The sequence below is a fragment of the Phoenix dactylifera genome, chromosome 9 (genome assembly GCF_051530095.1).
Source record: "Phoenix dactylifera cultivar Ajwa chromosome 9, Ajwa_hap1_PhDact_Kaust_v1.1, whole genome shotgun sequence".
NCBI lineage: Eukaryota > Viridiplantae > Streptophyta > Magnoliopsida > Arecales > Arecaceae > Phoenix > Phoenix dactylifera.
Window position 1 is genome coordinate 28384394 of NC_143198.1, and position 16593 is coordinate 28400986.

General features: G+C 39.0%; 2 protein-coding genes across 2 annotated transcripts; one reads left to right on the top strand and one right to left on the bottom strand.

Moving 5' to 3' along the window:
• The first annotated feature begins 1931 nt into the window (after positions 1–1931).
• On the top strand, positions 1932–4866 carry LOC103709539 (sugar transport protein 14-like). Its single transcript, XM_017843414.5, has 4 exons — positions 1932–2073; positions 2612–2934; positions 3198–3827; positions 4414–4866. The coding sequence occupies exons 1-4, from the start codon at positions 1932–1934 to the stop codon at positions 4864–4866; spliced, it is 1548 nt and encodes a 515-aa protein (XP_017698903.1).
• On the bottom strand, positions 2957–12959 carry LOC103709497 (CRS2-associated factor 1, chloroplastic-like). The gene is made up of 7 exons (XM_026805574.4): positions 12038–12959; positions 9633–9760; positions 6917–7142; positions 6548–6675; positions 5010–6470; positions 4376–4920; positions 2957–3788 (listed from the first exon to the last, which is right to left on the bottom strand). The coding sequence occupies exons 1-5, from the start codon at positions 12873–12875 to the stop codon at positions 5400–5402; spliced, it is 2391 nt and encodes a 796-aa protein (XP_026661375.3). The 5' UTR covers positions 12876–12959; the 3' UTR covers positions 2957–3788; positions 4376–4920; positions 5010–5399.
• Positions 12960–16593: the final 3634 nt, after the last annotated feature.

The following is a 16593-nucleotide window of genomic DNA, read 5'->3' on the forward strand; positions in this document are numbered from 1 at the left end:
ATGTTGAAAGCTGGGGGTTCGCCTGAACAAATAAGATTAAGCCCTTCTCTGTTATATTTGGTGGAATCTTCGGCGCCAACCTATCGCTATGAAGCAATCTTACTTTGGGAAACCCCACATAAATTTTAAGGAAAAATGACAATTCAACTATAAGGCTAAATACTCTCTTCCTAGATCAAGCATGAGACTTTGTTGACTGCCTATGAATTGCTACATCACCTCATCCAATATACGTTGCACTTAAACTTAATTTCGGGTTCATAAAACGTAGAAGTAAACATGTTTTTCCTAGTTTGTATTGTGACATTTGGACCGGTCATTCACCCATATTGCATGAGAGGTCACACTTCCTAGATAATAGCACAAGGGGAAACTCAGGACTCATAACATCTATAGTTTCCTTTCCTTGTCATCAGCTCTCGCTGCTGAAGCATTCACAACTTCCATCCTACCTTCCTTATGTTTCTCTTTCCCTTTCCACTTGTCATGAGAATACTAACTTCTTATGTATTATATATTGCGACGGATTCCCTATAGAGTTAGATCAGTTTGGCAAGACTGATCATCCATAATGAGTGCATGCATCGCAGATTCATAACAACCTGCCCGAAATGACGCATGAGGAACGAAATGGCATGCTGCGGGAAACCTCCTTTTGGTTCTCCTTTTCATCAAGCCAGTGACTGCCACTGAGTCTATCTTATTAATTTCAATAGTATCATTTCAAGCACGCTGCTAACACAGCAAACCTTTTTCTAGGAAGGTGAAAAGAAAAGATCTGAAGGGTAACTTCACGAAACCGGCGCTCCGGTTTGCGACTAATGGAACAGGAATAAGGATAGAGATGCGTTCAGGGTAATAAGCACTTAGATTCAGTAAGCAAAAGCCTTTCTAAATAATTGGAACTGAGGTGAGGATGAATTCTAAGAAGAATTCTAACTAAACCAACAGCATGTTCTTAACAAGGCCATGGCGACATCAGTTCATACTAACATAGTTGAAGCTGTTTTATTGTGTGAAATCATTTGAGGTCGAATTGTATTAGCTGGGTCAATTCCTTCATGAGAAGGGATTCGGCATGCTTGCACTACTACCCTTCAAGCTCTGCAGTGCTCCATTGGATTCATGGCAACGGAACTTCTTCTCGTCCTCTTAATACACATACATGCACGGTTGGTTGAGGTCTCTTTCAGGCTTCCGTGTTGCAGATGACCGTCGGGCGAACCATGCAGCTAGCTATCATCCCCCAAACAGCTTTCTTCGATTCAAATTTCCCTGCTTCTGCTGTTGGTTGTAGTTGGATGTAATGCAACCACCCAAAATAGCACGTGCACGAACAAAAAGAGTAATATTGTTTTCCAGGCCAAACATATTTACAGGAAGACTAATAGGATTATAGATTGAATGGCTTAGAGTACTATGAAATTTGCTAATTTTTAATTTTGTTGGGTGCATTCATACTAAATGTGAATGAGCCATCCTTCCTTGCAGAAAAAAAGAAAAAAATAATAAGAGAGCGAGGAAATGACATGTCTAGATTGGTGCAAACCGGTTTGCAGTGAGGCATTTTGGGCACAGGAGAAAAGCCCACCAACCGGCACAAATCCCGGTTTCCGCCCAGTCCGGATACATCATTGGGTACGAGCAGCAGCGCTGCCTTTTTTCCGGCTAGCTTTTCTCTCTCCCTGGCGCTCGTTTCTCTTCCTCTCTCTCTCTATATATATAGGAGTATGGAGGCTAATTTCTCTGCCTCTCATTTGTGTCTTTTTTTGGCTCTTTTACTCGGGCAACAATATCCTCTAATGTTCTTCCCTCTCCACCACCATAAGAAGATGAGCTTTCTTGTAAGGGAATAAGAGTTTTACGTTTCTATTGGGGAGATCTTTGGTGGAAGCTAGAGGACGGGCGTGGTTGGAAGGAGTTTTAAGGCAATGGCAGGGGGTGGCTTTGTTGGTGGCGAGGCAGGAAAGAGAGCAGAATTTTATGAGGGGAAGATCACGGGTTATTTCATCCTGGCTTGCATCATTGGATCGCTTGGAGGATCCCTTTTTGGATATGACCTTGGTGTCTCTGGTGAGTTCTGCAGTCAATGCCTTGGATCTCTGTTACATGTGCTCGACGTCACATTGCTGACTCTTAAATGAAGGTGCTTTTGATGGGTATATGAGACTAATAGAAATTTTCTTACAGAAGTAGCTAAATTAAAAGGTTCCAGAGAGATGAGGAACCTGATTTGTTAGGGACTGGCTTCTAACGTTTTTCTTTTCCCCGTTTTTCTGGCTTTTCCCCCTTTTGTCTTAATATAGTTCCCAACTTTTTACAGCCAATTTGGTATTTCTTCTATGTCTGTTTTTTTTTTTTTTTGCTGGAGCAACAGTACGTTGGGGTGTTTTTATGTGTTGGAGGTAATGTAAGATTTCTATGGAGAAAGCAAATGAACTGAATCATTATAAACAATTCTCCAAGGTCCTGATCCTTCACCATAGAAACCTGATTTAATATTCTCAGACTCGATTTTTCAGAAGATTACAGTTATCTTAAATTTCAAGAGACGACAATCAAAAATTAAAGATCAAACAACAAAGCTTACTCACATACTTGTCTGATCTAGGTGGAGTAACTTCCATGGATGATTTCTTGAAGGAATTCTTCCCAGGTGTATACAAAAGGAAGCAGGAACACCTAAATGAAACCGACTACTGTAAATATGATGACCAGCTGCTCACTCTCTTCACATCCTCCCTATATTTCGCTGGCCTCATCTCCACCTTTGGAGCCTCACCTGTGACCAGAAAATATGGAAGAAGGGCCAGCATCATGGTTGGTGGAGCCAGCTTCTTCCTTGGTGGAGCCATCAATGCAGCAGCCATTAACGTTGCCATGCTGATCATTGGCAGGATTCTTCTCGGAGTTGGCATTGGATTCGGAAATCAGGTGCAGGCCAGAAACTCATCAGTCTGTAACAAGCTTTTCGATTTTTCCCATCTAAGTTGTCTTTTTTATTTTCCAAGTATTGATCAACAACTAAACTATAATTGGTCTTTCATATACAAACAATAGCATACATATGCATACATGTATACACACAGACGATGCCTGCTTCTGTTCCTGACATGCAGGCGTACATACACATACCTGTACAGATGGGAACAATGCCAACTTTAACAATCACTTTCTAAGTTCTGTTTTGCCAACAGGCAGTTCCACTCTATCTTTGTGAGATAGCACCCTATAAAATCCGAGGGGCAGTCAACCAACTATTTCAACTAACAACCTGCTTGGGGATTTTGATTGCCGATGTTATCAACTACTTCACAGAGAAGCTCCACCCATGGGGATGGAGATTATCCCTTGGTTTGGCGGTGGTGCCTGCGACTCTAATGGTTGTTGGTGGTCTTTTCCTTCCTGAGACTCCAAACAGCCTCGTGGAACAAGGTAGGCTGGATGAAGCAAGGAATATCTTAGAGAAAGTAAGGGGTACCACGAAGGTGGAGGCAGAATTGGAGGACCTAGTGGAGGCAAGTGAAGCTGCAAGAGCGGTGAAACACCCTTTTAAGAACCTTTTGAAACCAAGGAACCGTCCACAGCTTGTGATTGGAGCGCTTGGGATCCCCGCATTCCAGCAGCTCACTGGCATGAATTCCATACTGTTCTATTCACCCGTAATCTTCCAAAGTTTGGGTTTTGGGTCTGCGGCTTCCCTGTACTCATCAATTATAACCAGTGCAATGCTACTGATTGGTGCACTTGTCTCAATGGCAGTGGTTGATAGGTTTGGAAGGAAGTTCCTATACATAGAAGGTGGCATTCAGATGATTATTTCTATGGTAAGAATTCTTATGTAGCATGATTACCATTAAGTCTATTATGTATGCCAGTTCTAGAAAATTGCTTTTCTAAACTAAAGTTCAAGAAAGTTGAAGATTAAAGTCAATCGATTCTAGAATAGATTCAATTTGTGCCAAATTGATATGTGTTATTTCTATAACAAGCATTCTTATGTAGCATCTTACCATTAGATCCATTTTGTTTGCCAGTTCTGCAAAATTGTGTTGCCAAACTAAAAGACATCAAAATTTATAGAAAATATCAGTTGATTTCAGAAATAATTCATCTTCGCTTGGAAAATTCATATGCATTTGCTTCATAGATCTACCACTGAAATTTCTAGTAAGAAGATGGCTAGCTGATATGTATGACTCTTGCTTCCTAAATAAATCTTATAATGACTTCTCCACCGGAAAGGAAAAAAAGAAGTGTTATCCATCAGGTATAAGCTATCAGGAAAAAAGGATCAATTTCAATTTTATTGATTCATAATTAGAAAGAAAAAGTTTCATCCCACGTACAAATGGACTAATGATGTTGAAATTACCTCTTTTATTTATGCCCAGCATATCTTGATGTCCACAGGTGATTGTCGCTGTCACTCTTGCACTGACATTTGGTCATGGAGAGATGCTTCCCAAAAATGTAGCTGTCCTTCTAGTGATTGCAATATGTGCATTTGTAGTGGCATATGGCTGGTCATGGGGGCCTCTTTCCTGGTTGGTTCCAAGTGAGATCTTCCCCCTGGAGACAAGATCAGCAGGACAAAGCCTGGTGGTTTGTGTCAACCTCTTCTTCACCGCTGCAGTAGCGCAATGCTTCCTTCTTTCATTGTGCCACCTCAGATACGGAGTCTTCATCCTTTTTGCCAGCCTTATCGCCGTTATGACCTTTTTTATCATCTTTCTTCTGCCTGAAACAAAGCAAGTGCCAATAGAGGAGATGTCTCAACTGTGGGAGAAGCACTGGTATTGGAAGAAGATTGTAGGCGGTCCTGATATAGATAGGGAAGTCGTTATACAGCATCAACACCCATAATAAAGAACTATATTCCTTGCCTTCCTTTTATCCATTCTCTCTAGTCTGTGGAAGCTGCATCACCAATAAACATTAAACAAAGTCTTTTTCTTCTATTTTCAGTTTAGGATAGTACTTCTGTAGAAAAAACTTGGACAGATTACCTTGCAAATAGGGATAGTAACAATGAAGAAGAGAAATATTGTTTTTATTGCATTGATCTCTCTGCAATTTGTAGTTGATGTATTGTTCCACTGAAAACTCATTACAAGTCAATGCCCATTAAATTCTTAGTTGTTCTGATGTGTTATATCATACCCACTGATTTCCTGCTCCGCCCTTTATAACAATAACTTCACAGGCTTTAAACCTTTCATAGCATGTTTCTACTGCCATCTCTCATTACAAGCTGCAGATAATAGGCTCATGAAAACAGTCAACAAATCCTTACATAACTTTGTTATATAACCACAAAGTGGCCTACATCTAGAGTTAATAGCCAGACAGAAATATGAAAAATTGAAAGTCATTCCACACTTTTCTTTACCACACCATTAAACCAGCAACTTTGCAAGTTCATCAACTCGCAGGGTTCCATGTGGGACCACATCTGACAAAACCCCTGGGAAATCATCCCTTCTCCGATTCCGAGAGTTGAATTTATCATTAGTTCTCTTTTCTGAGATAGGAACAGCTTCAACTTCTGTATCTTGCTCCTCAATTTTGTCACCCTTGTCTTTCTGAGACCTCTGAACAGCTGATTTCTTTACTCTATGCTGGAAGATTGGCCCAGGCGGAGCTGTCTTGGCAAGAGCAACAGACCTCTCAAAAACAATATTAGCATCCAAAGACTGATCATCCAAGATGAGTGCCCTACCACTCTCAACAGCTTGCCTCAGAAGAAGCATTACTCCTTCCAAACATGCCCCGCTAGAACTCATATTATCCTGGCATATTGGACTATCTGCTTCTCTCATTTCCAATTTATCACTGTTTATCATTTCGTCATCTACATTGGTGACTGCGTTAATGTCCTCATGCCTGTTGCAACTCTCATAAGAAGCTGCCAACAGCAGCTGAGCTTCTCTTCCTGAATGGTAAAGGTCCTTACCTTTTTCTACTGTGTTCAAACTTGTCTCCAGAGAAATGCTTCGACGAGGTATTTCAAGACATTTTTCCTCCTCTGAGCTGTCTCCAGCACCTGAAGGTGATCGTAGGTCATTAACAATTGAAGATTCCTGGTGAGTCTCAGTTGAGATATCAAATGCCTTGCTAGTCATGCTGGTTGGATCCACATGAGCTGGTACTGGCACACTTAAATTTTTCAAATTCGAAAGATCCTCAGTGGGCTTTATACCCATGTTATCATCTAGAGCCAATTTACTAGGCACTTCAATACCGAGCACCTCATGTAAGCTCTTTCCAGTACCTGAATCCTGGAAGTCCTGGTCATTCAGTAATGGACCATTGATAATGGATGAAGTAATTGTTGGGTCACCGGTAATAGTTTCTTCAGCTTCAGTATGATTGTCTTCTAGTGGTGGAAGAGATGATTTCCAATCTTTCCCTCTCCACATAAGTATATGCTCATATTCAAACGAAAGTAGGACACATGGGACTAGATCCTGCAAGGCCGATTTCAAGAAACTATTACAAAAAATGACACCAGAGAGGATGTTATAATGCCAAAAAGTTTACCAACCTTGAGCTTGGCACCTATTTTCCTGCAATCACTTTTGTTCAGACCCTTGCAGTTTATCCGGACCAGCTCACATGCTTCAAATGCTTCTCTGACTTGTTTAACAAGGTTACAATAAACACCATTTTTCGCTGTTTCATGCGCATAAGAAAGAAAACTTTAAAACTTTAGCTTCATTTCCACTCAGCAAGAATTTGACACATAAATTACGGATTTAGTTCAAATATACATATCAAGTCCCCATTGTATAAGAAATTAGAGGTCACATTCAAATCACACATACGAAAATAATTATCACAACATGAGCTTCATCATGCCGTTCACAAGATGATGCGATAAACAAACCAAAGCAGAAAAAGAGAGAAAGGTTACCAAGTTTGCATATTGGTGGTAGTTCACGCCCTCTTTTACGCATTTCAGATGCTTCTTCCAAAGTTAATCCCTCTGGTACCCGCTTAAGCAACCGTGGATACACTGGTGTTACAGGTTTCCATAGCATAAGAGGAAATCTGGGGCGGGTTCTCCAGTTGTAGTTTCGACCACGAAACAGGAAGATCACTCCTCCCTTACTGTATATAATCTTCCCTCCAGTTTTCTCCTATCAAAACATAAAAGATAAACCATTTATACATGATGTCATACAGGCAATGACGATTATGAAAATGTCACAGCCTGTTCCATTCACTAACCATATGGACCTGTTTAAGTGTCTTAGGGACATTCGCATTACAATGAGCTCCATATGGAGTGCTCAAACTCATGGCTACTCAAATAGAATGTTTTTTCAATCTTTTCCAAAAAATGACTTTCCTATGCTTGGCTTCACAAAAACCATTTTCTTCAAGAAAGTGACATCATAAGTTTGCTGATAGTTAAACTCTTAAGAGATACTTACAGGGGACTGTAAATCCTTATGACCTTAAAAGAGTAACCCATTGACAGAATGTAAAGGATACAATGCCATGATGAATCCATAGAACAAGAAGAAAAACAGCAGAAGGTGATGAAATCTAATTACAGAATATTGCAAAGCAGGATCCTTCTCTATGTCCTCTAGATGAAACAGCCAAGTGCTAGCAAAAAGCAAATATGTTTGTAAGAGCCTTTTCAATCCATCCTGTGGCATGCTAGCCACACACTGCCGAACATATTCTGTGGTTGAATCTTAGCATCATAGAAGGATATTTCCATGTTTTCTTCTGTTCCCATGACCTTATTTAATTCAGGGTGAATCGGTGGCATTTATGAACACGAGGACAAGAGAGCTCCACTAACAATAAAGAGCATTTTCTCACAAACTTCCATGTGCAATTTATCACGTCATCATGAGTAAGAGACCATATAAGACATAAAGTCCACAATTAGGAATTGCACTTTCAGACAGCATGTATTTCAAGGTCTTTAAATTAGACATACTGATCAACCAAGATTGATAAAGCCAAAAGACAATAGAGGAAATAACATCAAATCAAACCAATCGATTGCATATTTCTTTTGCTCTCATCTTCACAAGGATGAACCTTCCAGCCAACTAAAAAATTGAAAACTTTACCACATCTCTTTTCTCCACATCTTTTCAGTTTCTTGTCAACAGTCACCACTCCAATTTCTCTATCCATCGATCCGTAACAAGTTGATAATGCCTCTCCCATATTTCCTTTCTGGAAAGAGCATTGTGAGATGCTTCATGATGCAAACCTTGAGCACCAAGTCCAACGAAATTTTCATAGTATCCCCTTCCCAGCCTTAAATAACAGCACAAAATATGTGTGACATATTTCAGCAGTCATATCCAAAGGAAAAAGAGAGGCTAAAAAAAACATTCTTAAAATGAGAAGTCGTCTGTCTTCCTGGTGGCAGAACTTTGCTTACATAATCAATTACATCATCATAGTTCTCTGTGAATTTCCAAAACCACCTCCGCTTTTCCTAAATCAAAGCCATTCAACCACTCCACAAATTAAAAAATCCCAAAAGTTCAGATGCATTCCCTCGTCTTATCTTGGTCATCACACCATAGGTTTCTTTTCAGCTTGTCTAAAACACATCAAAAGAAAAGGTTGCCTCTGAGCATAAATAAGATTAGTTAATAATGAGAAACAAGGTACAACAACAACAAAAAAAAAGAAGATGAAGAAAGATAAAAGAAGATAGTGAAAAATCACACAAATGACGAGTCTCAAAGATGACAAAAGCATCTCTCACTCACCAAAAATAGGAAGGTCCTCCCAAATACCAAGAACTGATAAAAAAGAACAATTTGCTTCCAAATGTCATCCAAGCCAAGGAAACTTTTTGATATATTCATCTTTTTTTTTTCCTTCCAAACCTCCCAACTCAACAGATGGGGCAGAATCTTGTTAACACTGAGCCTTGAAGTTTGAAGATGGCACACTCCACCATAACATGTCCAGATATCAGTAGGAATGTCAAGTAGATTTTCAACCAACAAAAAAAGAAGTTATTGACTTTTTACCCTCCTTGTACTCAATCAACTATCAAGATGATTAAATTAGAATTCACAACTCTAGAAGGCCCAATAAGAAAAGATTAGACACTTGCAAAAAGATCTTTACTCCGAAACCACATTGACAAGACAATGCATGAAAGAACCTTTGAAAAATTAACCTCTTCACCAGAGATCATCTGAAGCACAGAAGCAGCACACAATATCTTGAAACTCTTGAGATAACATCATAAAGAATAATGGTATCATATGCAAATCAGAGAATGCTGATTATGAAACGAGAACCCTTAGCAAGCAACAATAAGAGAACATATTTAACCTTTGACTTCACATTTCTGCCACCAGAATGAATCAGAAGAGCCAAAAACAATTTAACCTGTACAAAGTCCTTCAATGGCATAACTATGAACTACTGCATGAACAAAGGCCCTTAATTTCTACGCAATTAAATCTTTTTAAATTTCTTATACCACTTTCCAATCAACATCAATGGTATTAACATAACCAATGTTTACCTCACTCTTTATGATAATAATTAATATTTGAATTGAAAAGCACTAAATAGGAAAATGATTTGCTTTCTGAAATAAATTATTAAATAAAAAGTTTTAACTTATTGACCTCTAATTGCTGATGGACATTATCCATATCAACTGTGCACACTCCTTTGCATTTTATCTTGCATACCCTCCGCCTTTTCCAATGAGCATGAATGTTATCTAACATATTATGTGTTAAACCATCTCTACCTGCAAAAATTTGATCATAACAACCATAACAAAAAAGTACAAGAAGTTACAAGTCATAAAATGAAGCATAGCATAAGATATGTGAATCATGTGCAACAAATTAGCAGCTAATCTTGGGAGGATAGTCCTGAAAATGATAATGAATAGTGCATAATGTACAAGCGAACTGAGCAGCTTGTAAAAATGTCATGGAATAACTATTTAGAGATATATGCACAACAATTATGGTACATGTTATGTAAATAATTGAAAGCTGTAGGACACATCTACATCAACCTGGATTCTCTCTACCTGCTATGATTTCTTTTAAGTCACCAATACGAAGTTTCAGAGATTTAGAGTATCCTCGCAAATAAGGATAATTCACACTGAATTTGTCTTGGTCAAATGAAGTTGCAAATGTATAATTTCATTACATAGTATCCCGATATATGAAGATAAAAGAAGTTCTCTTTTTGATTTTTGATATCATATCACAAATGCTGCAGAATATTGCTTAACTGAATTATGTAATAAATGCTTCATTGAACTATCTTACTCAGTCTCATTCATTTATTGCATAATTTATTTCTTGCCCGACAATCTCCATTCAGATATTTAAGGCATTGAATGAAATAAATGATGTTTCCTGAAACTTAATTTAGGTTGCAAAGGGTGAATCTAATTGATCAAAAGATTTCTGTCCATGATAATATTTAAGTTGCTAAAATCAGAAGCGAGTACTTGTGCAGGTGCAAGTGCAGGAAAGTGGATGCTTTAAAGCATTTTTAGTAAGGAAGAGCCTAGGAAACAAAGCAGGTTTGAGATTCTGAAGAGATTCCAAAGTGGGTTTGCTACTCTAGATAGAAGATTCCAAATACTAAGGGTAATACTAGTTGAGTTTTTCAAATCTTAAAAGCAAGAATCTCTGTGCTATACTGTTGAACACTTCCTTTACTATGCCCTTACCACCTCTCCCACTCCTGCTCCCTATCCTTCTTTACAACATGTTCCACATACAAAGTTAAAATTACCATGCATTAAATCTCACTCCTAAACCTGGTCCTAATAACCAAATAGCAAATTGATGGCATGGGAGACTACCTTGTAATATTACAGAACCCTAGAAATTGAACTCAAACAAACCCAAAACCTATACAAGAGAGCCCAACAATTAAAAGAATTAACAATTCTCCATGAAAATAGTATCAAAAAGCAGTTCACTTAAAACATCACCATCAAAGAGTCATAGCTAACCCATAACCAATGTCATAGCGATTTTATAAATGCGTCAAATTGAAAAACGAAATAGGCTCTAATACAAAATATTCAAATATTCAGTCCATGAACTACATAACACCAAAGAGGATGTCCTTCATCAGGAAAAAATAACAATGATCCATTGATCCCATCTATAAATAAGTTGCAATTCTTGGTGAACTTGTGGATAAAACTGTCATGTATTTAGCTTGATAACCTAATTTCGCAAAATGATAAACTGTTTTGGATGCTTCAAGCATTGAACCACCAATCAATAAGGAGTTCAATAAACACTGATACTAGGACATCAGTAATGTGGTTTCTAAGACCGCTGAGAAGCCTCCAAGAGGCTCTATGTCACCTTAAAGGGCTAGGCCCTTAGTACTCATTTAAAACTAAGGCAGTAAGGCGCCTCATGCCTGGACTATGTGGCCGACCACATGTCTAGGATTGACGCTTTAAAACACTAGGACCGTATAACAGATACACTAGTATATGAGTCATGTCCCAATATTAATGGTGAAGTTCATGGGCAGACGTATAAATACAGCTTTCTTTTTTCAACAAAAATAAATACAACTTTCTTATTCTCAACTGCAAACCTTATCTGATGGCTATAATTCCATTATGTGCTTCCTCGTTTTGCAACCAAAATTTCTACAAGTTCAAAATTGAAGAAAACCAAACGACCAGTATACTGAATCACAGAGGAAAAACATGATCATGAAATGTAAATGCCTTTCAAATATGATACCTACCATTTAAAGCCATCAAATTCCACCATATTAACTATAATGGAATCATCAACGAATAAAAAGAAAGCAATACTGTACACAGAAACAGACCACAACTCCCTTTTTTTCATTTGTTTCCTGAAAAAGTCACTATGGCAGATATTTCGTTTGCAGCAAAAAAACCAATCTAGGAAACTCCATAAAGTTTTTAAAAAATCCATAAAACTAAAAACTTTCAGGAAAGAAAAAGTACAAGAATCAAAACGAACCGATGTTCCATTAATTAAAAGAAAAAAAAACGAACCGATGTTCAATTGTCTCCTGATCTTCATGCACCCCTTGACCAACTCCTTGATCTCCTCCTGCGTCAGCGGCTCTCCCAAAATCTCCTCTCTCGATGCCGCATGGTACTTGGGCCCCGACCCGGAAACGAAAGGCCCCGGAGACTGCACCGGCTTCACCCCCTTCTTCTCCGGCGGCGGGAGTTTAAACGAGTCGAACTCCAGCAGCTTCTTCTTGCTCGGCGGGAGCGGCGCCCGCCCCGTCCAAGGCCTGGGCATCGTGCTCGGCCCGAACGGCAGAAACGGAGGCTCCCTCAGTGCCAAAGGTTTCACCTTTGGCGTCTCCGTGTAACTATACTGGAACTCAAAGGGCGCCCCCTCGATCCTATACGTAATTCCCTTCTCCCCAACCGCAATCCCGGTCTCCCCGTCCGGGGAAACGGTAGCCGTCCGGGAAACCCTAGCGATCCGGCGGAAGGCGGGGTGGGAGGAAGGGGAGTTACGGTTTTTGGGGTTTAGGGGGGGCTTCGAGTACTTGAAGGCTTTTCCTGGGATGGAGGGGGAGGAGGGGGTGCCGTGGGACCGGAAACCGGCAGGTGAGGGCGGCGGGGCATCGGCGGTGACCGAGGAGGGGCCGTCGGCGGCGGTATCCTCAGCGATCTCGAGGGCGGAATGGTGGCGGCGGAGGCGGTGGAGGTCGTCCTCGATCTCCTGCTGGGAGCGGCGGCGCCTGAGGAAGGGCTCAGCGTTAGCGTTATGCCAGCGGGAGAAGCGGACCTCGGTGGAGGGGGCAGCGCGGGGGGAAGGGGTCGCCGGATTTGACAGGAAGAGGGGGAGAGGAGCGGCGAATTTGAGGGCCATCGGTCGGTGGATTCCGGCGGGGACAAGTGGAGACGATAGAGAGAGGAAGAGGGGAGCGGGCGGGTTATCCGTTTCCCTTCATATAATCCGCCGAGCTCAAGAAGATATATGATATTGTAATTATGTCAATAGGGGAGGACCGACCTGCAAAAATGTTTGCGTTCTCGTTGTCCATGCAAAACATGGAAAGGTAAATTTATTTATGAGTCCCTCGTGGACGTAATAGAGTTTAAATAGGTAGCAAAATCATTCCGAGGTCCCTCATCTGATTGGAAATTATTTTACTTTGCCCAATCGCATTTATATTATACATATAGAGACACGAGGGATACCTCTAATTATGTACAAGTCCCTCTGCATTGTTTCAATTATTTTAGATTCGTCAGATTTGTCTAACGACGTGATAGCAAATTAATTGCAATCTCTGGGTAAATGCGAACACGAAAGGTAAAATTGTTTAGAAGTTTCTTTCTTCATGGATTGAGATCCATTGATCTTACATAACAACTGTCAGTAGAAAGGAAACAAATGATTTCGACATAAAAGGTAACATTATCTAGACTTCCTCCTTAAGCAAAAATTGTTTAGATAAATTTTAGTATGTTCCATGTTGATGATTAACGTGCTCAACACTGATGAGATGCTTGAGAAAAGTATCTCAAATTTTGAGTTTGAATTATCCTATTTATCTCTAGTAAGAGCGGGACCATGTAATGATATTATATGTGTAATATGGGAGTACTTGCAAGTTATAACAAGATAGAGCCATACAAATAGACACCAAGGTTTCTCGCTGGCAAATATGTACTTTGAAGTAGAAACTTATTTCGGTATTAACATTAGATAGGAGGTTTTATGTCAAGGCGAATATTTGTAAGATTCTTCCCTTTTCTCTCTATAACATAACAGAGAATGGAATTGTAAGTTTAAGGTTGTATTATATATGATGATGATACTCAAGAATGAGATTGAACAAAGTAATGCAGTGGAACAAAAAAATCTTGCAGCGTTTTATATGAGATATACATTGTTAAACCATTTAAAATGGTGGAGTATTCAGCAACAATATAATGATAGCACATGTTCTTTATTTAGGAGAGGTTTTAAGTTGAAATCTTCAAAGCATTTCTCCAAGCATTGGGTGAAACAATGAAAAAGAATATCAGTAATATTCAAGAGGCATTAGCAAGGTGTTGGTCACTTTTTGGATAGGAGAAGCCAACCAAAGTACTGGCCGGACTAATGCAAGGATATGCCACCGGTTCCCCACCAAAAGAAGGATGGTCATAAAGAGATTAATCTACAAAGGATAAAAGATAAAGACATAAAATTAATTAAAAAATAAAAGGGATGAAACATAACAGTTGTTGTGATATTCCAAAAAAAAAGGGTTCTCTTTTATCATTACAGTCATCATTATACAACTCTCTAACTATTGAATGGTTATCTTCATTCTATGTTGACACTCATCTTCTTCGGTTAATACCACTCCAACCACTCTTTCTCTTGACAATTATCTCTTTCAAATTTAATTCTCAAGTTAGTGTCTCCACTCCTCATGTTTTGGCTTCTTGGTAACAATTTCAATCACTTAAAACTCTACCATATCATGTCTTGTACTAGGCTGACAATTTTCATTTATAACCTCATAGCAAAATTAGCAAATAATACATTCAGTCTTTATCTTAACTAGGGTACAAATCAACCGAGCAGCTTGCGGGGTGCACGAGCTCGACTCAGGTCCCAGCTCAACTCAACTTGATTGTTACCAAGCTCGAGTAGCTCAAGCAGTTTTTCGAGTCAAGCTCAAATAGCAAAGTACTTAGCTCGAAGGCTCGCAAGCCTACTCGAGTATATATATTTTTAATAATATTATATATTTATTTATAATATACATATATTATTAAAAATATAGTATTATGATTATATTTTATTTTAATCATATTTTTTTAATTATAACCAAGGCTTGAATTCAAGTTCAATCTCGAGCTCAAGTATGACTCGGTTGATATTCGAGTCAACTCGAGTCAATCTCGAATGCTACTTTTTTTTTTATGAACTCGAGTTCAAGCTTGGATATTAAGGTTCGATTGATTTTGAGCAGAGTTTCAAATCCAAGTATTTTGAATCGAGTCGAGCTCGAATCTCTATCTACTCAACTCAGCTTGGCTCAATTGCACTCCTAGTATTAGCACTTGGTCTCTTTAAGTAAGCTATTTAATGATTGGTCAATATTTATATATATGGCCTACTCTTGAATTATTCCCCATCACTCGATCTATTCTTTATTAATGAATAAGACATTTTTTATATATTCACTCTTCATTACTTGGCCTATTTTCTATTGACGAGTAAGATGTTTCTTAGTTGTAATCATTCAGCCTACTTCAAGTATTGCCACATGGCCTTTGCTTAGTCAACCTACAGACTTCAGCCATTGGTCAAAATATGGTGTAAATATAGGCACATGACTAATGTAGGATAATTGTGTGGAAGAACATTTGATCCATGAATTTGTTTATTTCCATGTAAGTTATCTTTAGAAGTGGAGGACTATGGGCTGCATGAAGATGATAATATATAGATCCAAGAAATGATTATAGCTTCAACCACCACTAATGCTAGAACCAACTAAGAATTATTCTAATAGAAAATAGATCTTTTTCTTTATAAGTTTAGTCAAATAAGAAATATGTTGTAACTGACACCGATAATTTCACGATTTATATTAAAAGGAAAAGAAAAGGGATTTTTTTTTAATATTAGAAATATCGACAGCCTTAAAACATTAGCGACCCTTAATTTTAGATGAGTTGTCTCTGAAAATAAACTTGGAATTTTTGTTAAGATTTCTTTATATGAAACATAGAGCAGAGGGTAGGATAGCAAGCTAAAGTTTAATAAGAGGAAATTAATGATCTTTCTTCACTAGCATTGGTCATTATTTTATGACTAAATAAATTTGACAATTCAGCACATTAGAAAACTTTAAAGGCTCATATAAATCAGAGTACAAACATTCCATAAGCTTACTTGACATTTTATTGCATCCAACATTTACATGCCCGACTTTTTCCGCATGCCTTTTTGCCAATCATTGTATATAAAGTTCCATGATATCGCACCCTAATATGGAACCTTTTGTTGTAGCAAGGGTGCGGTGAATATATACTATAATCAATTGAACCATGCCAACATTCCTAGGAACTAGTGAATTTGCAGTGAAGACTGGAAGTAGCATTTTTTGTGGTTGGAGACAATGCAAAACATATTGTCCATGAAGTGTGAATGGTGAATCACGTGCTCTTGCATGTGCCAATGTTCATAAGATTGTATTTTTCTTGCAAGTGTATTATAGATAATATGTTATAATTATACGGTTCTCTGGGTAACTACGGCAGGCCTGAATTGGCTGCGATCTATAACCGCCACCAATCTGGTCCGTAAGATTGATGGATCCTCACCGCATCGAGACAGGCTCGGATTTCTTGCCGGATTTTATAACCGACGCGATATCTAGCTAGGCTCGCTGGATCACGTCGATCACATCCTATCACGTCAGGGCAAATCCGTAATTTCGAATCGTGTTTCTTCTGACACGGACTCCGTCGGTCCGTATGCCCGATTCGCACGTGACTCCAAAAGCAGCCGACGGGATGCGTTTACGAGATACACGGGCGGCAGATCTGACATCCGCATAGAAAACATTCATCGACTC